This window comes from Ahaetulla prasina, chromosome 1 (assembly GCF_028640845.1).
Source record: "Ahaetulla prasina isolate Xishuangbanna chromosome 1, ASM2864084v1, whole genome shotgun sequence".
In the NCBI taxonomy this organism is placed as follows: domain Eukaryota; kingdom Metazoa; phylum Chordata; class Lepidosauria; order Squamata; family Colubridae; genus Ahaetulla; species Ahaetulla prasina.
This window is the reverse complement of record NC_080539.1, coordinates 122,844,937-122,871,888: the sequence shown is the minus strand read 5'-3', so window position 1 is coordinate 122,871,888 and position 26,952 is coordinate 122,844,937. Positions and strand designations below refer to the sequence as shown.

Here is a 26,952-nt window from a genome sequence, read left to right as displayed (position 1 = left end):
AAAAACTCTGGTATTCATTAAAATGTCATGAATATCCCTCTATATATTTTATGAGAATGACACACACACACACACAGTGAGTGAGAGAGAGAGAGAGAGAGAGAGAGAGAGAGAGAGAGAGGGAATGTCGCTGGTTTAATTCAGTGCTAAATTACTGTCCCCAAGATACATAGTTCCCCCATGTGTATAAATGCATAGATGGGCTTAATTCAGAAATGTAACCATTTCAGGAAATCACATTTCACTGAAAACAGAGATTCTGACTGAAAATAAAATAAAATAAAAACATTCCGTCTTCAAGCAAGTTTAATAGTAGTAGCAAAACTATATTTGCTTTACAAGTGATTGTTCTATAAAACTGAGAAGCAGGATTTTTATGGCTCTGCCTGACCTGACTAGTGACTGAGAAAAAGGAAACAGCAGCTGAAGAAGTTGCAGAAAAGTAAGATCACCACTGAGATAACATATTCATTAGAATAATATTGCATACGAACAAATACTGACTAAAACACTCCTGGACACATTATATAAGGTTCTTTCAGGGCACTCACGACAGCAGGTATTTTTTTTAAAAAAAAGGAAGCGTGAAACATTCTAACCTTGATTTGTTCAAATTCTTCGGCTTTAGACACAATAGCAAGAATGTCACCTTCTGTTTTATGAGCATCAAAGAGTTCATTGAAAGTCTGCAAAACCAAGAAACATTAGTCTGCTGTTTAAAACATTATTTACAAATACACTCCCCTCCGTCCACTAGACACTGAATAAAGATAGGAAGGAACAAATTGCACAACAAATGGCAATTTCCATTAGAAAACACACACACTCTCTCTATTTAACTTTGAAAATAAATGCAGTTTTCAAATGCTGTAATTTAAAATGTCAGACTGAACTCTGCTATGCCACAGATTTCCAGAGGGTTTTTATCAAGAAAAAAATAACAGCCAACATGCTGATATTAAAAATAAATTTAAGCTACCCATATTGAAATTCAAATTGATTAATTACCAGGGCAAAAATGAACCAATATAAAGTCCATAAAACAATAAAACAAAAATTGAATAAGATTCACCCATAGAACCTCTTTGAAATTCAGAAAAATAAAGGCCGGCACTTTTTAGAAGTGCATTGCAATTTCCAAGGTTTGTGCATACTCCTATGTCGTTAAACATGCTAACAGACCTTTTATGAATATAAATGCTTCCTATATGTGATTTTACGAAATCATTCTTGTGATTTTAGAATCCTCTTTTATTACAAAATGTGAACTATAATGTAGATCTGCAATTATTATCCCCACACTGCTGTTTTAGACCTCTAACCAGATATAGGGTTACAAATTACTCCCTAAAGAAAGATAACAAGGTTGTTAAATATAATGCCATACTTTTGCTTCATAATATACCAAATTATAGGGAACATTACCTCAATTGTGTTATATTTAATGTAATAGTGGCTTGCAATTCTGCCTAAATCAGTTGAAGAAAAAAATCCAGTTCTCTCTTCAAACCGAATCATCCGGGCTTTATCCAGTTTTCGACCAACTTCAATCACCAACTGTTCTCTGTGCTTCTCTAAACTTGGATCCATCTGAAATACAGTCAGGAATTGCACGTTAAGGACGGATGGATAGATGTATAAGACAAAAGGTAAATATGATCTTGTCTTATTTTTTTCCTCTCCTCCAGCAAAACACATAGTGATAGGTATATTTTAGTGGATTTTATTGTGGAATTAATAAACTATTGATTGAGAATACTTAGAATTAAAATATTTATTAAGTTAATCTGATCCTCTTATTGTGACATAATGTTTAGAATACCCTACCCTTTGGAGCCCAAAAGGAGACAGGAAATCCTCAAGGTAAATTAAGAAAAGAATGGATAGAATTATAGAGGATTATAACTAACACTGTTGTTCCAAAATACATTAGATTTTAGGTTTTATCTTTAAGAGTGAATCCATCCTTGTGAAATGGTGATGAGGGGAATCTTTATTTGCTATTTATTTCTGGCAGACATGGGAAGGCCCCATCTTCATTAAATTTCTAGTTACAATCTCACACAATTGCAAGATCCGTGTCTAAACCTAACACCAAAACTTGAGATTATATAACTAATACTCCTTTTCTTTCCGTGCCTGGTCATTCTGAAACGAAAGGGGCAAAGTGTTATTTTCAGCAGAGCCTACATGGTAAACCTTTCATATTTAAAACTGTATGAAGAACTTTGAGCATTTCCTTTAGTCTTTACTAACTCAACACTGTGCATGTGAATATCTATTCTAATTATATTTGATGACACACCATAATGGCTGTGATATTTATATTTCATTTTTATGTAAACCTGACATTTAAGACTAAAAAGCTGGCAGAGACTGCTAAACAAAAATGCACCTAGGGTACACAAATGTGAGTAATTTGATCATGTTCCACATATTTAGCCTAACTGTTGAAAATTTTACCTACCACAATGCCCCAGAAAAATAACTAAGGATGTTCTTTTTCCATGTTTTACGCTGAACATTTTCAAAACATATAGGAGTTGCTGATCTCAGGAAAACCAACAAGGGCAAATATTTAATCTCCCATCAGGAAAGGATTACAGAACCAGAAAGCAGGTTAGGTTTTCTGCACATTTTCTACCTGATAAGCTTTGTGACTGATGCCATATACTAATGGGTTTGCTCTCATCCGTACATAAAGGTAAGTGTAACTTATCCACTTTACTGCTTCCTCAACATTTGTCACTGTTCCAAGAGCAATCTGCAAGTGGGGAAAAATAAAAACAAATTTTCATGTTAAAAGGTTAAAATGATTTATAAATAGGGTTTATAAATAAGGTTTATAATGTCCCAAGTTTTATATGAGCAGAACTGAATATTCCAGAGGAGTATTACAGCGAAAGATTGAAAACTCACCAATGAAGTGGTTGAAATGTACTTTTAGAACAAAATATATTCCTTAACACTACCATTTATTTTTTTGAGATAAAGAGTAAAACTCTTTAAGTAAAGTAAGTAAAATATGGAAAGGGAGGACAATTATGTGACATTGGACTGAGTAGGGGGAACATGTATATTTCATTCCCTTGTTTGCTGCTTGTCTGAGAAGCTTTCTATCATCAGTTTTCTGCTGAAGATTGGGTTATATTTTTCTAATACCTAAAAGCAAAGCACTTTTCAGATTGTCACTTTATATTTACTTCAGAAATCAGATTTTCCATTTTGTAATTACTATGATGGAATATATAAGCTCAACTATCCTGAACACCTAAATTATGTACATTGGGCAAAATTTTAACTATCCATTTTATAAATAAAGCCAGTTTTTATTCCTGGATTCTTTCACATTCAATGACATTCTGAAAGGATTTTTCGAAGGGAGAAAGGAAAAAGGGAGGGAGGGACGGAGGGACGGAAGAAGACAGGCTGGCCGGCCAGTTGCTTAAATAAGCAAGTGCCATCCATAAGTCCAAAAAGTGACATATTTGATAAAGTATAATATAGCTGAATTTGAAAGCTGACTTGCTGGAATATCATACAAAGGACAGAATTAGTTTGGACCCCCCAAAAAGCTAAATGCCTACACTTCCTCTTTGATAATCTTGTGCTATAATGCAGTTGCTTAGCATTGACAATGAATTGATCCTACATAATCAATTCCCCCACCCCTTCACACTGGAACATCTGCAATTCTAAAAATGCATTTAATTGTGGAAAGTACAGTAGTGGCCAAAATTGTGGAAACCTTTTGGGAAAAGTGTATTTTTGAGGTTTGATGGCTTATTAATAACACCACTTTTTTTTTGAGTTTCAAGATAATCATATTCCACTGCTAGAATGGTCTTAACCCAATTGAAAATCTATGGAGCCGACTAAAGAAACTTGTTAGTCAGAAGCGATCCAGCAATAAAGCCCAGTTAATAGAAGCTATCATTCAATCTTGGTTTCACATTATAACAGCTGCATAAACTAAGACACTGGGTTCACTCCATGGGAAAACATTGTAAGGCCATAACTCATGCTAAAGGTTACCCAACTAAGTATTAACTGACGTGATAATTTTTGTATATCTCATTTTTTCTATGTTTTTCACTTTTCTTCTTTATACTGTAACTGCTATTCTAATAGCAAATCCTTCATAAAAGTTATTGCATTATATTCTTGATTAAATTATAATTCCATTGATATATACTTTTATGGTACTACTCCCCCAAAAAGTGATGTTATTAGCTAGTTTTAGAAAATACACTTTTCCCAAAAGGTTTCCACAATTTTGGCCACTACTCTAAGATCAATGAGTTCGGGTAGAATCACAGTTAAAAAAAAAAGAAAATGCAAATTATTTTTCAAAATTTCAAGAATAGACTTTAATGACTCTTTGCGGCTGACAAAACTTCCTGAAAGGAAGACAAGGTGTAATTGCCATTCCTAATTATACAGATCTTCCTGCATTTTTAAAATTTGCTCCAGCAAGAGTTCTTCTCCCACAGTATTTAGGTAATCTTTGCTGACTTCAGAAAGCTAATCAGAATTGAGCCAGGTTATTACCTGGATAGAAGATGGGTAGAACATATCAAAGGAAAGAGAAAGACCAGGGCTCAATTGGTAAGTAAGTGAATAAATTAGTTAATAAACAAAAGATAAGTTCTAAAATTTTAACAAAAAACTATATGGACATATCCAGGACTTGCCCAGGAGTCAATTTGGACTTAAGAAACTTGCTCTGAAAGAACAAATGGTGAATCAGAGGGTGAAAAGGGCTTCAATAAAAAATAAAGAAAAAATAAAGACACTTGAATAAACAGACATTTAACATATAAACAAATGACTCTACTTTGAGATTTACATTTAAACACAACTTATTTTTTTAAATTTCTCTTACATTTACTAGATAAGTGCATTTAGAATCCCCGAATCAATCTTCATTGCTTAGAAATGCCATCCAGCAAATAACTAAATTTAATATTCTTGCACCAAGAAACGTCACAGTACCGTAGGATGGAACTGTGCCATATGTCAATAGTACTTCCCTTTGTCCCAAAGGTGACAAATCAATTCTTTCTTAGTCTTCTTTTCATATTTACTTGTGTCAGCCATGTACCTTGTTTCTAGTTTCCTATGTATTTTGTAAGGATGACATGAAATTGTTAAATTAGAACTACCACACACCAGAAACTTATCCTACTTTCATTAGAGAAAGCAATTCCATGTATCTATGTATTTATGTATGTCACCAATACTAATAGCCAATAGCTTCCCATCGGCCTATGCGCTCCCATAGGGAGGGCCTCCTCAGGGTGCCGTCAGTCAAACAATGTTGACTGGCGACCCCCAGGGGGAGGGCCTTCTCTGTGGGGGCTCCTGCCCTTTGGAATGAACTGCCTCCGGGGTTGCATCAACTCCCGACCTCCGGACTTTCAAACGCGAGCTCAAGACTTTGTTATTCCATCACGCGGGGCTAGCCTAACGAAATTTTAATAGGAGCTTTTATGATGATTTTTACCCTAGTTTTAATTTTTTGGCCAAATTTTAGAATTAGTTTTTTAATGGGTTTTTTTAACTTTTGTTTATTGCTATGTTGTTTTATTTTGGCTGTGAACCGCTCTGAGTCCTTCGGGAGAAGGGCGGTATAAAAATTGAATAAATAAATAAATAAATAAATAAAATGTATTAGATTTTTATTCTGCCTTTCTTACTTTATGAATAACTCAAGGCAGTGAACATATCTAATGTTCCTTCCTCCTCTTATTTTATTCACAATAGCCCTGTGTGGTGTGTTGGGCTGAGAGAGAGTGACTGGCCAAAAGTCACCCAGCTGATACGAAGCAAATTGCATCACTTTATTATCAAGGAAATTAAAATGTAAGTTTGATACCTGAAGCTACATAGCACACATCTATACAAAATGAGTGCAGCTCAATTAAAAAAAAAGAGAAAACATAACTTGGCTAGATTGTTAAATTTCTTCTCATTATTCATGCACTTGTCTACCTGTTCAACATGTATGATGTATATATATGCAAATAAAATGCTTGCAGGGAATAGTGGCTTAGATCCAGATGTGATAAGACAATGCAATACTACTACTACAGTTCACTGAATGCTGAACAACCCTCAGCAAAAATTACTTCTGAATATTTGCTGCCACCTGGTGGTCATTTCAATGTGAGCTTTTAAGAATTTAAGTATTGTAAGAAAAAGCAGTATTAAATTGAAATCAATTAGTGTACAATAAGGAATTGAAAGACAAAAGAAGGCAATGGCAAACCCATAATGTTGCCCCAAATAACTGTATTGTCTATGAAGTTTCTAAGAGTTGAGCTCAGCTTGAAAGATACTTTTTGTTATCCCTCAGAAAATTACAAACACATATGACTGCAAATAAGTCTATTGCAAATCAAATGGACAGACTTCACTGCAAGTATATCTACAGATTCTAGTTAGGTTGTTCCTTGAGCAGGGAACTTGCATATTTCTCTGATTTATAAACAGCTGCCCCGGTTGCATGATTTTTGAAACTTTGAAAATCAGCCTTTGGGAGATTTAATGCACCAGATTTTTTATAAATAGCAAAATAATGTGGACTTTTGTTCCTTTTGCATAGTTCCTCAATCTCAATTAAGCCATCAAATCAGCTGAGCACCAAAAGGTATAGTGAGAAACTTGAGTTCTTCAGATAGCGCTGAATCATAGTTTCCAGCATAGTTTCCTCAGTGATTGATTATTTTTTAAACTCTTTACAAATAAGCAATAGAGTCCGAATGGGAGAAAAGGCATTTCAAATGAAAACATTCAATGGAAGTTATGCAATATAAAACTGAAATCTAGCCAGTTAATTACCAAAATAACTCTAGAGAAAAATAATGTCTGTCTAATATTTCATATATTTGTCATTTTATTGACAAATCTAAAACACTGAAATATGCCTTTATTCAAATATTTTCCACATGTGAACAATTTAAACATATGTATCAGCAAAGGTATAAATTAAGAAAAACATGAGTTAAGCTGAGAGAACATTATAATGAAAGAAACCTTTACAAAGATAAGTATATACTATATAGATACAAAAGCTTCAGTCAAAATTTTTATATATGAGGGGGGAAAAACCTGCCCAGAAGGCAAAGTATATTTTTAAAAAACTGATAGAGCATCAATTCTTTTCTCCAGTGTGCTATCATCCTTCTTAGTTTTCCCAGATTGCTTGCTTTGGAATGCTGAATGGCCATTTCTTTTCTCCAACACATGCATACCAGCTGTTTTAACGTTTTATGTCCTAGCTAAGCACTCTTTTATGCACTTATTGTTTTTAAATCATTATCTTTGGACCTAGGTGTCACAGAGGAGAGTTGGATCCAGCCTCTGTGTTACCTCAAGTAATAAATGCAGCACTGATAGCCGGTTTGGTACAGTGGTTAAGGCCAGCAGTGAAATGCACTTCGCTACCAGTTCGGAACTGTGAGCGCGCGCGCCTCTTCGGCACATGTACAGAGCCTTCTGCGCATGCGCAGAGGGTAAAAATGGGACGTAATGACATCCCGGTGGGTGGGCAGAGCCTCCTGCCGCCCACCCTATCAGTTCGCGTGAGCCGGATAGATCTGGCCAGATTTCACTGCTGGTTAAGGCATCAGGCTTGAAACCAAGAGACTGTGAGTTCTAGTGCTAACTTAGGCACAAAGACCTTGGACCAGTCACTATCTCTCAGCCCTAGAAGGAGGCAAAAGCAAACTACTTCTGAAAAGCCTTGCCAAGAAAATCAGGGATTTGTCCAGCCAATGTTTGAAAACTGGACAGGATTAAAGGCAAAGAAAACCAAGGCAACACTACAGACATTTTCTAGCTATTGCTTCTTTCCACCCTACCATCCACTGTCTCTACACCATTTAATGCCTATTTTATCTATGATAAACAATGATTCAGGCATATAGGTATTAGTCCTGATCCCTACCCAGAGACTCAAAAAAACTAAATCGCAGAGTAACATTCTCCATTCCTGCCAGGCCGTTTGTATGCCTGAACCATAGTAATCTATTCATGTCTAATCAAGGCAATGCTCTTCTGTGTCTCATTCTAAACTAAGTTTCCCAAGATGCTGGCTTAACTCCAGAGCAAGTGGTCTTCCTAGGCACAACAAAGAAAATACATTTCCAAATGGTGGAGTTATGAGAGTTTCAATTCAAGGCAAATGACAGACAGCTTCTCTGCAACTCCTGGTACATTTTTGTACCCGCAAATACTCTAGAGTGGGGCCTGCTTTTTAGAATCCCTGCTTATTAAGAACTGTAAGGCACCTATTATTTTGTCTTTTAGATCCCTGTTGAACGATCTGTCTACATACATTAGATCTTCTCTAGATTAATGGGAAAAGGTATTTTTTTCCTTTTATTTCTATCCTTTTAATGCATTCATCACACTAATGCAGTATTTAAACATTTTATTTGTTAAACTGTTTTAAGGTAACTACATCTGAAGTAGTATTTGTGTGTGTGTGTTTATGTGTGTATGTACGTGACCCACACTCACACCCACACCCACAATCACTCCTTAGAAAATATTTGTGCGCATGGTCCCACAAGGGCATCTATTTTAGTTTAAAGATCAGATATCACAGACAGAATCCAAAACTATGGTTAAATGCTTACGGCATCAATGAATCATAGTGCATTGTAATAACAAGCTCAAAATCCCAAATAGTAGCTCACATGGAGCCATAAAGATGCCATGACAAAATTATTAGCTGGCTGGGAAAAATCCAATTTGTATAAATACAGAAACAGCTTAGAGTAAAGAAAACCAAAAGAAGAGAAAACTTCAAATGTCTAGAAAGGGTAAAATATGATAAATGAAAACAGAATGACATGGAAAAGTTCCACCTTGGACATAAATGCTAAATGCTGTATTATTTTGTTGCATGTTTGAATTTCAGACATAAATGAAATTCGTCCTACAACCTAAGGTAATTTCTGCTTTTTTGTCTGTATACTCAATTCTTAAAAGAAGCTGTACAGATAGTCCTTGACTTACAATTGGGATTCTAATACGATTAGACCAGTTTCAAGTAATGCTTCTCTTCCCATTAGAGTGTTGGCTAAATACCAGTGATGAAAAAAATTCAAGAACAGCATTTTCAAAGTTACAAGGAAAAGAGAGATGGATGAAATATTTCATGGTATGAATGGCACATCTTTTTTTTTTTAATTTGCATTTATATCCCGCCCTTCTCCGAAGACTCAGGGCGGCTTACACTATGTTAAGCAATAGTCTTCATCCATTTGTATATTATATACAAAGTCAACTTATTGCCCCCAACAATCTGGGTCCTCATTTTACCTACCTTATAAAGGATGGAAGGCTGAGTCAACCTTGGGCCTGGTGGGACTTGAACTTGCAATAATTGCAAGCAGCTGTGTTAATAACAGACTTAGTCTTGTCTTAGTCTGTTGAGCCACCAGAGGCCCTTTTGCAGGGATACAGTATATATCTGAAAGCCTCAGTGCTGCACAAACCTTCTACATAGAAATTCAGAGGCAAACTCTTGAATCATTCCAAACATTTTCCTACCAAATTTTAATATTAATGTGGGTAAATGGAAGGATCATCTGAACTGTATTCAATTAACATTAATTTTAATTGCTTTTAAATTGAAAGCTGATTGCACGTTTCATTTGTTCTTTCCCAGGCAGTATTGCACACAAAATATAACGTTAAACCTATTCTTTAAGAAGACCCCAAAACCATTTTTTCCTCAGATCATTGCAAAAGCTACTTAAGCAAAAAAGAAAAATATTTATATGAAGATCTGATCTGAAAGAGATAAATGACAGAGTTACAACCAAGGGAAATGAAAAACTTTTGTAATTGGCCTGACTTACAATTGATTTTCTGGAATCAAGCAAATAACGATCTTTCATGCCTTATCATGTCAGCAGGAAAAGTCATGTCCAGTGTTCCAAAGTATATAAAAAATTATAGTTTCACGGCCTTGTCAGGGTTTCACGCTTTTGCTTATCAGCATTTTCAGTAACACTAGCAGAGATGCATTGCAATTTTCACTAACATAAGTTTATTTGAAATCATTAACACACTTCAGCATTGACCCTCGTTTGTCAGAACTGGCATAGTTCCTGACCATTGAAGATTAATTTTATGCTTACTGCAGCACTAGATCTTTTAAACAACAATTAAACTTTTTCAAAAAAAAAACAAAATTGCATTTTGGGAAGGCCAAAGAAAAATTAGTTTTCATAGCCTTTCTTCTATAAAACAGAAAGAAACAGAAATAAGAAATGAAATCAAATTACTTCCATGCGGGCAGCATTTTAATAGAGACATATACATATCTATATTCAAAATGAAAAGAGAAGTTTAAAACAAGCATAGTTGCCTTTCTTTTCCATTTAGTTCTCTGTTATTACTTCTATAAATCACATTATTTTCCTGGAACATTGGGAAAAAACAAGTGATTAAAATGATTGGGGCAATGCAACATTGCAAAACTATGGAGAAAAGGTGACCAAAGGAGGTCTATTGAATGAGTTGTCTCCTCATTGATTTTATTCATTAGTAATCTCCATTTCAATGCTGTCCATAATGAAAATGGACATAACGCAACCCTCTCTATTTTATTGTTCTATTTCCTCCCATGGCCAACCATATTTATTTACAAATCCAACCATCAGGATATAAATATAATTGATCCTTTCCATTGATTGTCCCTAGCAACTGGTATTCAGAACTATACTAATTCTTACAGAGTTAACATATTTCTCTAATTCTCATTTAAAACAAAGTAAGGCAACACCATAATCACAAACTGTGAAATTGAATCTGCTAAATTAACTGCACAAATTTCTTCTTGCGTGATAAAAGTATGCAAGAAATGTGCTGAAATAATGTTTTATTCACAAAACAATTTATAGTTTCTGTTGTTCCACTGTGGAAGGTTATTGAATCAGACATGTTTCTTCTGAAAATACTCTTCTGGCAACTTAGGGTTTAAAATCTTTGGACACCTATATTATACACAAACAAATTGAAACAGAACATGTGATGATGGCATTCCAAATTGGCTCCCAATTCTCCCTCATTCCCAAATGTTTCAGATTTAGGGCCAAGTTGTTTCTTTACACTAGCACTATTTCTACCTTAATCCATACCATACTGGGTCAATATGGGTTGTGCAAAGCGATTGAAACAATCCCTTTGCTAAATATACAGGCATAGGGAAAGCACAGTTTCCCTAAGTATTGAACTAAACCCATTCTTCAGAAAACTTGGATACCTTAGGATGAGGAGATAGACAAATGGATAGATAGAGAGAGAAACAGTCAGATTTAAATTATCTCTCCTCAAAACCCAGAGGAGTAAATTAATTGTTTCAGCATCAAATTACTTTCTTCTTACGTATCAAATCTTGGACCCATTAGGATAAGAGAGGGGCTTTAGGGACAAAGCCAAATCTGCCTCTGTTTCATTTCTGGAAAGCTGTGTTAATTACTCCTGTAGGGAGTTCTGCACTTCTAAATTTGGGGTCTCTGGGGTAGATATTGACTCATGCCAATCAAATTCTTTTCTACCAGTGAAGTCTTGCTCAGAATTAGCAATCCACAAAATGATTTGAAGGGACAGTAAATTCCAGGGAATATTAAAGCATTTCATTTTTTTCCTCTTGGGTTATGCCAATCCATTTGTTCAAAGGACCATCCAGAAATGTACCTTAAGTAAATTGGAAATGATTTATGGGGTTTACTTCTGGAAAAGCAATGGTATTCCAACAGAAGTACTTTATTTTATTCCAGAAAATGAGAAAAACATTTTGTCCCCATTCTGCACATTCCAGATTGGGGGGAAAAAATGAGGGGAAGGATTGTCTTTTTAAATCATGTGATCTTGAAAAGCAAACTCTTAAAAAGAACACAACATATTACGATGAGCCAGATCTCCAGATATGGTGAATATCACACTCAATTCAGTACTATTCATAGAATACTATCTGTATTATTTCTTGATTTTAGAAGTACACATAATTTCACAGAAACAATATTGAGATATTGTGTCACATCCTTTAAACCAGGTGTCCCCAACCTTTTGGACTTCAAGGACCACTGAATTCATAATTTTAAATCCCACAGACCACTAATATGATCTGCCTAATGAATGGCTGGGTGGGTGTGGCTAGGTGGTCATGTGACTGGGTTGGCGTGGCCAACTCGATGGCCAACTCGATGTCACTCACATTGAGGGGTGCCTTGCCAGCCTCTACTCACCCTTCTCCTGCCAGCCACTCCTCACCTCCCTGCCCAGGCTCCTTAGGGCCCCAACAGGAAGCAGTTGTTGTAGCTAAGCAGCCACCATGAGAAGGAGTTGGCAAAACAGCTGTCTCAGTTCAAATTGGATCTGAACGAGAAAGAGGCTCAGCAGAAGCACCTCACTCAGGACTATGATCATATGCTTTCCAAGCAGAGGGAAGACCTGTGGCCAGGTACTGGCGCCTGGAGGCTCAGTGGGCTGAGATGGTCAGCCAGTTCTAGACCATGATGCAGTCCCCTTGGAACAAGGCCCTCCGGCTCCTTGCCACTAGCGGCACTTCCCTCTAGCCTTCGCCCAAAGCCCCGCACCAGGAGGCCAAAGCAGACCCCAAGTAGGAATTTCTGCCCCCCTCCAATGCACACAAAAAGACCCCAAAGGGGGAGAATCTCTGCAGCAACACAAGTATTCATTGCAGGTATCAAGCCCAGGGGGCATACTTTGAGGACCCCTGATTTAGTGCAATATTTTCTCATGGACCACCAGTGGTCCACGGACCACCAGTTGGTGACCGCTGCTTTAAACTACTCCACCCTTCGAAGCCTCACATTTCTTGTTTAATGTGACGGCATATCCATGCAAAACAGTTTACGAAAGAGTTCTAATTTATAGATCTGAATATAAATAACATTGTTTCCCTCCCTCCCTCCTCCATTTTATTTATACTATTCTCTGAAGGCCCGTATATATATTAAGAATGTGGAATTGATTAATAAAACATACCTCTGCATTCAAGTGGTCAGCAAGGCTTTCAAGAAACTGACTTTCAATTGGATTCTGCTGAGTAAGCAGAGTCAGATAATGACTGAGTTTGTCGTGTGTTGTAATAATGACACCTTCTCCAAATTTATCAAACTGGGGCCGTCCAGCTCGACCAAATATCTGCATGACATCTAAAATTCCAAGGTCAACAAAGGATCCTCTTTTTGCGGCATAGATCTGTGTTCCCTGTTTGACAAAAAGTTAATAAAAATTAACATAAACACACATCATTATAAATCAGAAGAGCTGGAGACCAAAATTACGCAAATACAACAGGCTTTCAAAAATGTACTTAAGGTGATCCTTTTATAACCTGTGATATATTTAAATCTTTACTAGCCAACTTGGTTCCCAGAGGAGAGAGTCAGTTTAACAACCAACCTCTCCAAACACTGCTAGATAATTAGCAGATCTTTCCTTTCCTCTTCTGCAAACAGTGAAAAAAATCATGTTCCATGACACTTTATGGATGTCTAATGGTCAAAATAGACAGAGCATATGCTTTTACCTTAATGATGACTGCATGAGCTGGAAGATTGACACCCCAGGCTAATGTAGCTGTACAAACCAAGACTTTTATGTAGCCACGAGAAAACAAGTTTTCCACCAAACTTCTGTCTTGCCGGAGCATTCCTGCATGATGAATACTGAATCCATCTGGAAACATTTCACGTAATTGCTTGTTTCTGGACTTCTGCACCTTTTCATTGGTAAAGGAAATACATACAAAATTAATGCAGTGTTTACAGAAAAACATAGCAATTCAAGCATGTACAAAAACCACAGATTTTCCATGTGTGCATTAATAGGATGTAAACTTAACATACCTCTAGTCATATGTTCTGCAGAACTGATAGCTCTTAGTATGTAAGACCCTAAGCAATACGGATAATAAAATATTTTTAAATATCATCTGTTATTTGAAGAGAGTTTGTTAGGTTAAGCTTTGAACTATGCTCATTAAGACAAACATGAGGAAAAAAAAATACCCCACTGAATTTGCAAAATTGGAAAAATATGCCAAAGGTGATGAAAAAGCCACCTGACCCATTTTTGTTATGATGTGCTCCATAACCTTGAAATGGGCTGGGATAGCTCAGGCTGTTAAGAAGCCTGTTATTAGAACACAGTAGCCTGCAATTACTGCAGGTTCAAGCCCGACCCAAGGTTGACTCAGCCTTCCATCCTTTATAAGGTAGGTAAAATGAGGACCCAGATTGTTGGGGGGGCAATAAGTTGACTTTGTAAAAAATATACAAATAGAATGAGACTATTGCCTTATACACTGTAAGCTGCCCTGAGTCTTCGGAGAAGGGCGGGATATAAATGTAAACAAAAAAAAAATATGGGGGAGGAGCGGGGGTACTATCACACTGGGAAAGCTTTGCTCTAATGGTGAGGGGCAGGACGGTTAAATATAAGAATGGTGATGGAAAGCTGGTAGTATGCAAACAATTTCAATCTTCCCTCATAAATCAAACCTAAAACCAACAAAAATGTGAAACTCTTCTATTAGTGGAGAAATTAACACAGCAATTAACAATATTGCTTAATACAGTGTAAGCCTCCCTGAGTCTTCGGAGAAGGGTGGGATATAAATTCAAATTTAAAAAAATGGTTCTTGGGCAGATGGGAAAGAGAGTGGCAGGGGATGGGGTTCCCCCCCTCCAGAATCCTCACTCTCATACCTACCCTATCTCTTGAAAAGAAAGGCTCCCCAAATTTGAGCCACCATTTGCTACAAAATATCTCCTCCACCCCCCCAAAAAAATATTTTCTGAGGTCAACACAGAAAGTAATATTCCAAAACCTACTTTTTAGGTCAATTCAAAGGCACACCTCAGAGCAACCTATACTGGAGGAATTTAAAATATCCAAACTGGATAAGCAGTTTAAACCCTTATCTGTATTTCCTATTTCATTTGTATGGACACCACAGAGATTATTTCAAGGCTATTAGTTTCTTGAGATATGTACTGAGAAACTGCAATGTCAGAAACTTAATTTGACACAATTTGTATAGGAACAAAGCAAAACAAATCCTAACATTCAGATATATATTTATCAACATAAAACAGGCATTCCACAAAGAATAAAAGATGGCAGTAGGCTTATTTTGGAAGTATTTTGAAAGAAAGTGTGCCTGCAACCGTTTGGAGAAAGGCAGTACAGTGTAACTGATAGCTTGCTACTTTGATTTAGTATTATTCATAATACAATGAACTGTCAATACTGCTATAATCTTCATACTTCTATCATAGTTACAGATGCTTCTGATTGTATTTGTTCAACCTTGTGTAAACAACAAAGTTATAAATAAATGCCTTAATGAAAACCCAGCTACAAATTTCAATGGTACAAATTTGTCAGCTACAAATTTCAATGGTAAAACTTGCTTTATGAATATTGTCCAATATGCAATTTGCTAATTGAAGAATCTTCCAATGCAACAGTCATTTGGCCGGGGAAGGGAAGGAGCATTTTTTGTTTAAAAGTATTTATAGATTGTCCCAAACTGGTTCAAATCGATCACCTCAAGAGCCATACTGTATATACTTCACATTGCAAGACACCCTTTTTTCTTTAATTTCTCCTCCCCATCCACAACACCCAATAGTGAAGCTTGCACCTGCCACATGTGCTTTTTTCCCTCCATCAGTTGAGGATGCAGTAATGCAGGGGTCTCCAACCTTGGTCCCTTTAAGACTTGTGGACTTCAACTCCCAGAGTCCCTCAGCCAGCAAAGCTGGCTGAGGAACTCTAGGAGTTGAAGTCCACAAGTCTTAAAGGGACCAAGGTTGGAGACCCCTGCAGTAGTGGATGGAAGATCAATAAAGTGAACTGTGTTGGTTCACAGAGATATTGTGAACCGCCCTGAGTCCCTAGGGAGATAGGGCGGTATATAAATACGATAAATAAATAAATAAATAAATAAATAAATAAATAAATAAATAAATAAATAAATAAATAAATAAATAAATAAATATTTCTCTTACTTGTTGATAATATTATTGCTTTACTGAATAGGTATATGTGATGTGAATATATCTGTGTGTGTGTGTGTGTGTAACTACAGAAATAAAGAGGCTCTAGTATTCTGCCCAAGTTTGATGACATAAAGTAGACTACAGGTAGTCCTTGGCTTACAACAGCAATTGCAACTGGGATCAGGATTGTTGTTGCTAAGTAAAATACTTGTACACATGTCCCAAAGGTGCTTGTTTTTCAAGAGGCAACTGGACTTTCTGGTTTTTCTTAGAAGACGTTTCACTTCTCATCCAAGAAGCTTCTTCAGCTCTGGCTGGATGGTGGGGAATGGAAGGATTTATACTCCTTGCAGATAGCTGGACATTTGCATTCTTTTAGCAAGTCGTTAAGGTCACCTGGCGGTTTATCTGTGTCATCAGGGTCATCTGAGTGGTGCAAACCTGAAGAAGCTGCTTGGATGAGAAATGAAATGTCTTCAAAGAAAAACCAGAAAGTCCAGTTGTGTCTTGAAAAAAAACCCACCTTTAGGAAACCATGACCTGGATGACTGAGAATCTCCATAGACCAGGGGTGAAATCCAGCAGGTTCTGACAGGTTCTGGAGAACTGGTAGCGCAAATTTTGAGCAGTTCGGAGAACCGGCAAATACCACCTCTGGCCGTCCCCAGAGTAGAATGGAAATGGAGATTTTGCAGTATCCTTCCCCTGCCATGCCCACCAAGCCACGCCCACAGAACCAGTAGTAAAAAAATTTGGATTTCACCACTGCCATAGACACTTGTACACATGATTGCTTAGTGTTAGGTGTGGAGGAGTTTGAGTTGCCAGGGGTTTCATACTCCATAGTGGGAGTTGTCAGGAGAAAATGTTGGAGAGACTTATGGGAACGACTTGTGATGTTATGTCGGCCCAGGTAAACCAGACAGGAAACATGACAGATGGGCTAAATTTACTTTATTGTAAGCTTACATTTACACATTTATTTATTGAATTTATATTGCCACCTATCTGCCCATGGCGACTCAAGGTATATTCTTATACAGAATATAAGACCGCATTTAAAGCAATAAAAACTAACAAAAAGAATCAAATAAATTAATATAGTACAATATAACAAAATCACTCCGCACCTCCCACTCCCCCTGCCCTGGTGACAGCAGATCACACAAGCCATTTAATGGGCTCCATCCTGCTCTGGATTTCCCAGGCCTGCTGGCAGAACCAGGTCTTCAGCACCTTCCAGAAGAGTATTATAATAGGGGCCATTCTAATTTCTGGGGAAATGATGTTCTAGAGAGAGGGAACTACCACAGAGAAGGCCCTTCTTCTGGGTCCCACCAGATGTATCTCCCTCGGGGATGGGACCTGCAGCATTCCCTGCCTCCCTGCTCTCACAGGTCAGGTAGATGTGACGGCAAGAGACAGTCCCTCAGATAATCTTGCATGTCTGAAAGTAGAAACTTCCCTCCAATTGTGACCGCTTGCTCCTTTAGATAAACCCACCTTCCTTAATGTCTTTCTCTGATTCTTAATGATTGTGGATTCCTGCCTCTCTTGTCTGATTGTTTCTTAAGCAGCATCTCTTCTCCCCTTTCCCCAAAGTCACCCATCTGTTCCATTCCATTGCACCTTCCCTGCTGCTTTCCCATTGACTTGCCTTGTGGGAAACCTGCAGGGAAGGTTGCAAATGGCAATCATGTGACAATGGCTGGCTCCAATGTTGTAATCATGTGGGGATGTTGCGATCACTGAAACTTTGCAGACCGATTATAAGTTCACCTTATTCAGCACCATCATAATTTTATCTGGTCACTGAACAAATGGTTGTAACTTGAGGACTGCTGTGAGAAGTCTAATAGGCCCTTATGATAAACTGTGGGTAGTGTCACAATTCTGGGAAAAGGCTCACAGACAACTAGAGCACAAGCAATGGAAATACAAGCAAGCACAACTATCCATTAGTCAGCTGGTCTACTTTATATTCATGATGATCTCAGTAAAGATAGTTATAGTGATTGCCATCAATGGGCCTAAAAGAAGAATGAGCCTGCAAAATTTCACTACATAAGAGCTTTACTCCAAAGAATAAAGAATCAATCTTCTAAAGCCTTCAAATCAGTCTTGACCTCTGGTGACTACATGGATAAATCTAAGCAATTTTATTGGCAGCATTTTCTAGAAGTATTTTGCCATTGTTTCTTCCTACAGATGAGAAAGAGTAACTGATCCAAGCACCCCAGCTGGCTACAACTCATGTTGGCTAGAACTGTCTCAGTTTCTAGCCCAGTGCCTTTAACCACTACACTAGACCTGCTCTGTATGGTAGTAAATAAATATTTCAAGTAATTTTTTATTAAAATAAATATCTGCTGGATATTCTATATTAAACATAGAATAGATACTAAAAAGAACGCATTCATACAACCAACCTTAATTGGTGAATACACTTAATTATCCGATTATTAAAAAGAGGGAGTCATTACTAGGTTACCCACAGAAGACACAGTGTCTCTATAGCACTGGCTTTCACTTAGAAATTTCTGACTTTTAGAATTTAGTAATCCAGTTTTGGCAAATATAACATGCTTTATTCAATTATATGTACAACTATTATGCATGCAGATACCTTTCTATATTTTTAGAGGAACAGTAAGTAATTATGACACACAGATACCCTAAATCAAGGCATCTCCAAACACAGCAAATTCACATATACAGAAAAACAGAATCAAGAAAATATGTAATAACAAGAAAGCCACAAGATGGCTCTCAATGCGTATCTCTCCCACTTTCTCTTTCTCAAACATACAAAATGAGGCTATCTTATATATAGATTATATGGAGCTATCTTTAATTATATTCTGGGATTACCTTATAGACAACTGACTTACAGATGAGTTAAAATAATGCTGCTTAGCATTTACAATAATAAGTTTTCCATGCAGGTTTTCAATAATCTCAAATCTTATACAATTGTTTCTAAATACAACAATGGAGCATATGTATTGTTTCTCTTAATTTTTAATGAAAAGTATTATATTGGATTCCAAAAATCTTAGGATGCCTCTGATTATGTACATTATTTATGTACTCTTCTAATTTTTAGGGTAGTTACTAGTTTTATTTTTGGAATTAGCCAACTAATAAAATATTTAACAACACCTCAGACATTTTTTTAAGTTCAGGGATGGAGAGTTTTATTAGCTAAATATGCCAGAATCAGTTGTCTAAGATTGGTATCACCTGCATTACATTTCCAATACAATTCCAACACAATAAGAAGAGAACTGTCAAAAAGCCCTTTTCATTTTACTACTCCTGCATAAAGTTCATTTCAAATCCATGAACAGTATTTATTATGAATTACCTTTATGCTGGTCTAAGAAAGAAAACATTTCAGAAGCACTACAATAGAATCATCTAACTGTATTATTCCAACAATTTTGGAGCTATTACTGGGAACCCTGACAATAGGGTAAGAAATGAAATATATGTATACAATACATGTGTGTATGTATGTGTTATATTTTTTACACACACACACACCTGCAAGATTGACAAGCAGTCCCTCAAGTAACCAGGCCCTATGCTACAGAAGTTTAATAGGTAACAATTAACACCATTAATGGCACCCAGGAGCAAACTGGCAACTAGTGCTGATGGTATGTTACAGTGGCATACCAAGGTGTGCCATCATTACCTGCACCACTGACTTTATACTAGGTGGGACTTCTAAATAGTCTTCAAGGGCAGCCCATTGGAGTAGTCAGGCCATGAGACGATCAAAGCATGAGCTACTTTCTGAAGGGCCTCCTAATCTAGGAAAAGGTGCAAATGCCACAACAGATGAAATTGTGTAAAGGCCATCTTGGCCACAGTTGTCACCAACTTGATGAACAGGAGCTGTAAATTTAGGAAGATCCTCATCCAAGATCAAAGTGGAATATCCCTGGATCTGGGGAGCTAAACCACTCACAGCCTTTTGGTTTTAGTAGGATTGTGTCAGACATGGTTCCTGCACATCCAAAACCACACAGCCTCTAGAACTTTTATAGCCTCACTTGGCTGGCCTTGGAAATCATCAGTATATTGATGATGATATCCCCCAAACTGGTGGATGACCTTACCAATAATTTCATATAAATATTGAAAAAGCAGGGAGACAGTAGAACTCTGTCTCATCCCATACAGGTGGGCCTGTAAGAGCCATGATAGCACAGTAGTTAGAATACAGTATTGAAGGCTAACTCTGCCAGGAATTTGATGCTGACCAACTCAAGCCTGATTCAGACTTCCATCCTTCCGAGGTCAATAAAATGAGGACCCAGATTGTTGGGGCAATATGCTGACTCTGTGAGATGCTTAGAGAGGTTGTAAGTCACTATGAAATGGCAAATAAGTCTAAGTGCTATTGCTATTGCTATCTCTCCTCTCCACCCAATGTTGACTGGGCCTGGCCTCAGAGAATGGAAGAGAATTACCAGTTGCCTCCAAAGGATACTATAGCTGATGTTATCAAAAGCACTGAGAGATCAAGGAACATAAGAATGGATGCACCGTTTCCATCCTAGCTCTGCTGCAGCTCATCAGCAAGCATGACTGAGGCTGTTTTAGTACTAAATCCTAGCTTGAAACCCAAATGAAACAAGTTGAAACTGGTTGATAGTTGTAGAAATGTACCACAATATATATGGGATAAGAACAACTAGTTAGTTGATAGTATGTCATCTTAGTATACTACATACATTAAATCTTTCTTTTTCATACACTCATTATACTGTTTTGTAAAAAGTAAAATTTAGTTGCTGTGAACATTTATAGCAAAAATATACAAAGGTGACTAAAAGAAGCAAGCTACTGAATGATTAAACAAGGTTATATCTGAATCAAATCTTTGATGTATATTTTGTTATGATCTTTTACATAAGCGAGCCAAATCTTGATAGGAATTATAAATTATTCTTTTCTGAAAACTTCAGTGGATGAAAACATCTCTTTTGTTCACATGTCTCACTGGGCAGTGAAATATCTCCATTAATTATCTCTAATGAGAGAGCGACTAAAGGACTTGAAGAGCAAGCCATCACTTACAGGAAATATTAATCTTTTAGTAAGATGCAGACGTTACTGAACAAATTTATCTTACTTAGAAAAGCATGTCATAAAGTATCAATAAAAAGAAAAATCTGAATATACTCAAATTTCTTTGTGAAATTTCATCAGTCGACATAACATAATGTAATCTAATGTAAGTTTTTTTTTTAAATTTGAATTTATATCTCGCCCTTCTCCAAAGACTCAGGGCAGCTTACAATGTGTGAAGCAATAGTCTTCATCCATTTGTATATTATATACAAAATCAACTTAATTGCCCCCAACAATCTGGGTCCTCATTTTACCTACCTTATAAAGGATGGAAGGCTGAGTCAACCTTGGGTTAACCTTAGCTATTGAGTGACCTTTGGTTCGCATTGTAGTTGGAAAGAAGTAAGAAAGTAAAGAATAAGGATTGGGGAATTGAATAAGGCAGAAACTTTATTAGGTTTGTTTTAGTTGATTTAGGCAATGAGAACAGGGACTTAAGCCTTAGTTTGGTTAGCTTAAAGTAACTACAAAATTCCTGCAAGTGCTGGCAAACTTATGAAGAAAAATTGTAGCAAATAGGTTTGATAAAGTTAGATACTCATATCCTTATTCCTTTTAAGGGATGTATTTCAATTCCATTTCACTTTGTATGCTAATTTAAGATACTGAAGCTCATAAAAATTCTCCATTGTTGTCTTTTCCTGAAACATTTCCCCCAAACAAATTGATATTAGAATGGGAAGAATTATCCTGATTTTACTGATAATACTGCAATCGGGTAGGTTTACTTTTCTGTTTAATTCTTGGGAGTAGGAAAGGGGTGATGGTAGAAATATCCTGACATAACTTGCTCATGTTAGAAACCTAATTTCTGCCAGAACAAAATCTCTATTTGTGATTCTAAAGCTCAAGATTAAAAAAAAACCACCTCAAAATAAATAAGAAGAATATAAATATAACTGCTATGTAGAATACCAAATTAGGTCAGTTGGACCCAATCAAACAAAACAAGTATTTTGAGGGGACAACTGAACTGTACTATAAAGGGGATAATGAGATGGCTTAATAAAAAAGCTTTTTCTCCTATTATACAAAGAGAAATGAAAATTCTTTTCTTCAGTTTTATGTTTCAAGGAAACTAGATGCTGAATCAAATTATATCTTCTTTCAACAAATAAAGATGCTCCCTAATACCCTTTTTTTTTTTACACCGGAGATTAGGGAGCTATGACTTTCACAAGAATCAGGGTCCATTGCAGTAAGAGACTTTTGGTATTTTTCCAGGATGCATAGTGTCCTCTAAATGTATTAGAGTACAACCCACGAATGAAGGCAAATGTACGTGTCGCAGGTTAATGTTGCAGGATCCAATCCAATTAGCCACATATAAGAGGCACCATATAAATACCACATATGGAACAGCACACACTTTGCTAGAGAGAAGTTCCCTGAAGATGGGCTCCAGCACGAGTCTGAAAGCTCAAAAGCTAAAACCTCTGGTCCCAGGGACCAACCCAGATTGGACCCTAGAATACAATCCCTATAGTATTTGGTTGTAGTCTAAACTCTGTAGCCACCAGGGTGGAGGAGAGAACACTATGCTGCAATATGCTTCTTCTTCTTCTTTTTTTTAAATTTGCATTTATATCCTGCCCTTCTCTGAAGACTCAGGGCGGCTTACACTATGTCAAGCAATATTCGTCATCCATTTGTATATTATATACAAAGTCAACTTATTGCCCCCAACAATCTGGGTCCTCATTTTACCTACCTTATAAAGGATGGAAGGCTGAGTCAACCTTGGGCCTGGTGGGACTTGAACCTGCATAATTGCAAGCAGCTGCTGTTAATAACAGACTGCATTAGTCTGTTCAGCCACCAGAGGCCCTTCTCAAGCCAGTTTCAGTCTTGTGACAATAGAACAAAAAAATGGCATGGGAATGTAACAGATTGGTGACATTTTCTACACAGCTTACATCTTTTGAGGTTGAGATAAAGGGCATATCCCAAAAGGTAACAGCAATGGCTTTAAACAATCCTCCCAATACCATTTATACTTAGCAGCAAATATTCTTCATTAAATTTATATGCTCTCCCATTTTATTCTACATAGGAACTCTTTATATATGCAGGTGAAAATGCATACATTAATTTTCAGTGATAGTCACTCTGCTTCTTGAAAAAAAAACTTGAAGAAATAATTAAGAAAAGCAGCAAAAACAATTTTCTTATTATTAGGGAAGATTTCTCTTTTCCTGCTGCTGTTCTTATCTACTGCTGAATGAAAGTCTCTTCACTGATAGTTATGAATCATAATCTGCCACACTGGTAGAAGGTGGGTTTGTAGACAGTTATTTTATGACTTCCCATCTAGGGGACAGTATTGCCCAGAAAGCTTCCGTGTCTAAGGGAGATTAAAGCATGGGTCGCTAACTCCTATTCCAGCACCTTAAATTACTATACCACACTGATTCTTATAAATTCTTACTCTATCTGATGGGAATTTGTACATAAATGAATCTTGTTTCAATAAAGCAAAACTATCACTTACTTGCTTTTCTGATTGTCCATAATCAGGACCTTGAGTTGGTAAAAAGTAGCAAATATGACCATTGTTTTTAGCTTTTTCACGAAGACCCATAGCGGTTCGGACTGTAGCATTTCGAGCATGAACAAATACCATCACCTTGGCATAAAAAAGATATATGTTAGTTTTATATTTATTTTTCTGTAACAGAAGATTTGTGAGCATCTTTAAACTAATTCTTCTAATCCAAAGGAAGTTAACAATGATATTTCTGGTACATACTGACATGAATATGAATAAATAGCAACATAAATATGTTTATACAAGCATTTAGAAATTATAATATTCAATTAACTTTTAGAGAGGAACAGTTATGAAAAATGTATCATATGAATGAACAGTGTGTAGCCTAGAATACTTTTAAGAATTTATATAATGGAGTATTAAAATAAAATTATCCCTGGTACTCCTAAAATGTAAAGGATAATCATTTGCACATAAAATTGAGAAGAAATTTCAAGCAGAAATAGGTAACAAAGTATTCGGCCTGAACACTGGTATGCACATTGAAGTGAAATGTTTTTTAAAAAAATATAAAGACTAAAGTACTAAAAATGCCTCATGCTGATGCTTTTGGTGCTGGGGTTGGGTTTCTGGCCTCCAGGGTCTGGTGAAATGTCACCTTTGATCCTCAACATTTCCATGGACAGAGCTGGAATGCAACTTAGGGGTTCTCCTGGACTTAGGGATCTTCCTCAAACAGCAAGGGATTCTTAAATCAATAAGCAATGCGCGAAAAACAACTTTTGTCTGACTTCAACCTGCTACCAATAAATTTCAACGAATCACCCAGTGTTCTAACAATTGAAGAAAAGGAGGAAATGTATATCTATCCACTTTATTTACAGTTGACATATTTTTACAAGCCTGTAAAATGAAAAGAATTTTTGAAAATTAAAACTGTATGTGGTGAGTGTTAAAATTTGGGAATTCCATTGTCTCATACCCAGATGGGAATATGTGAATAGCATCAGTTCCTGCATCAGCAAGGAATTAATCATGTAGAATACAAGCCTCATTTATCATTACTTCGAAAACGCACTATAAGGAAGAAAAAAAATAGAGCAGCATTGGTCCAAGACCAACAATTTTTTTAAAAGGCATCCCTTTTATTCAGCCTATAAAATGAGCTCAAAAACAAAACATCACAGACAGAAGAGGGTTAACACAGCCTGTCCTAACTATGTCAAGAGAATTTTTTATTTCAGTGGCTAACCTCTATGCATTACATTATGCAAATAAGTTGGAAAAAGTAATTTGGAATAGAGAAAAGTGGTTCCACAGCTACAAGCTGTGTAATTAGATCTGTACTCTGAAGTTCAAAGCTAGCTCCGGTGTCTCAAGAGCCGAGAGCTTGTGTAGCTTTTTTCAGGAAAACTAAACTTTTAAATGACAAAATATGCAAGCAAAGCACAAAGGAAATGTCTCCAGGTAAGCACTACAGAATATTCGGTAGGTGAGTGGGTGGGTGAAGGAAATTTAATTTTTTTAACTAGTCATTTGTGTAAAGAAATAATATCATAATGATACTTTTTATAAGAATTCATTTTAAATTAAAACATTTAAAAAATCTCTTTACAAATATATGACATAAATTCAATTTTGATTGCTATGGTGTACAACTTACCTCTAAATTATTTTACACTGCACAAGAACAAAGATTCCGACTACTTAGAACATCAATCACATAACTTCCACTAAAATTCTCTTTTGAATGTGATCTTTTTGATTGATAGGAGGTAGAAGTGTGCAAAACATTTCAAGTTCAAAATATTTTATTTTGAATTTGAAACATTCCACACCCAGTTAAAAATGTACATCTTAAAGCCGAAACAGAAATGTTCCAAGTTTGAAATACTTCTAGGATGGTGAATATGAATAAATATTAACTTTGGAACATAAACCAGAGCATTTTGAATATCTTTAAGAACAAGCTATCTTCACAAGTACCCCAGGAGGCTTGAAAATTCAGTCAAAATCTTTGTAAATACATGGCAGAGAACATTTCTGCTGTGTCATTATAGTGATGCTCCAATTTTATATTAACAATATAGCTATCAGTTGTCATCCCACTGAAAGTTTTCTCTTATCCATCAGCTTTATCTTATCTATTAATAAATGGACCTTTGGCATATCAGTATCTTAAGCATACAGGTATCCTGCAATATTGTTGATTCAGAGGTTAAAAAGCCATGGGGTAGAATACAACCATGTATTAACACATTTATGGGCAGATATATACTCTGAGTTAGAGAATCATTTACACCTCTATATGTTTTGAAGTGGGTGTCTGAGTACAGCATAGAAGTAAAACTGTGAATGCCACATTTAAAGTGATCAATTTCTTCCATAAATGTTTCTCTTTATGGAATCAAAACCTGCACAGAGATCTGTGAAAACGGTAAAGAGTTAGTTGCCTTTAGTTACTTGTTTTGCTGATTGCTGGTGTAAAATAAACAAATTTTGTATGTGGAAACCAAAAAGAAGCATTGGAGAAATATTTATGCTACAATATACTTGCTCTTTTAGTTAATTGACTAGATGACTTATAACTAAGGATTGTTTTTGCAAAAGTGCGTAGAGAGGTTAGGCTATATATGACTTCTGCGGCATTTCCCTGAAAAGCTCATTTCAGAGTTGGAGGTGGTGCTATGGCGTTCCCATTAATGGTTAATGCTTTTATTCAAATTTTGTAAATCCTCTCCCCCACACCGTACTTTTTCTATTTAGTAGGGAGCCCATATATAAGGATAATTATTTCAGAGGATTGGCATAGCAGAAGTATAAAAAAACCATTCTCCTCCAATCCCTTTCCACGTCTGTTTTCCCGACTGTAACCTTATGCCAGACACTTGAGACACTGATGGTTTAGTGCTTCTAATATAAATGAACATATATTTTACTTTGGTGATGGAATCTGAAACGCAGAGAGAATTGAGCCTGTGTGCAGACATACTCCACATTTATATGAATATAGATGAGAAAATACTACTGAAAAATATGAAATTGAGCTCATAGGTCACATTTTTAATAAGTACTCAGAATTAAAAAGGATTAAGATTTATATTTTTTGACCCATGAATGCAACTTGTTGTTAGTGGAATAATAATCTAAGAACATTTATTTCAAAACTTGACATCAGCTTTGAACCCTTTTCCATTACATTATTCATGTTCATTGCAAATGATAAAAAGCTTTTTAACTAGGAACTTCCTTCAATTC

The 26,952-nt window shown here is 36.3% G+C and overlaps 1 protein-coding gene across 2 annotated transcripts in view; it reads right to left on the bottom strand.

Moving 5' to 3' along the window:
* The window catches only part of ASCC3 (activating signal cointegrator 1 complex subunit 3), a 237,592-nt gene that overhangs the window by 109,935 nt on the left and 100,705 nt on the right, over positions 1 to 26,952 (bottom strand). For both annotated transcript variants that reach the window (XM_058174769.1, XM_058174761.1), the window contains exons 14-19: positions 23,695 to 23,829; positions 13,580 to 13,771; positions 13,033 to 13,257; positions 2,645 to 2,764; positions 1,426 to 1,590; positions 600 to 686 (exon numbers count right to left, since the gene is read on the bottom strand). In XM_058174769.1, coding sequence (XP_058030752.1) covers positions 600 to 686; positions 1,426 to 1,590; positions 2,645 to 2,764; positions 13,033 to 13,257; positions 13,580 to 13,771; positions 23,695 to 23,829 — 924 coding nt within the window. The remainder of the gene's footprint in view (positions 1 to 599; positions 687 to 1,425; positions 1,591 to 2,644; positions 2,765 to 13,032; positions 13,258 to 13,579; positions 13,772 to 23,694; positions 23,830 to 26,952) is intronic.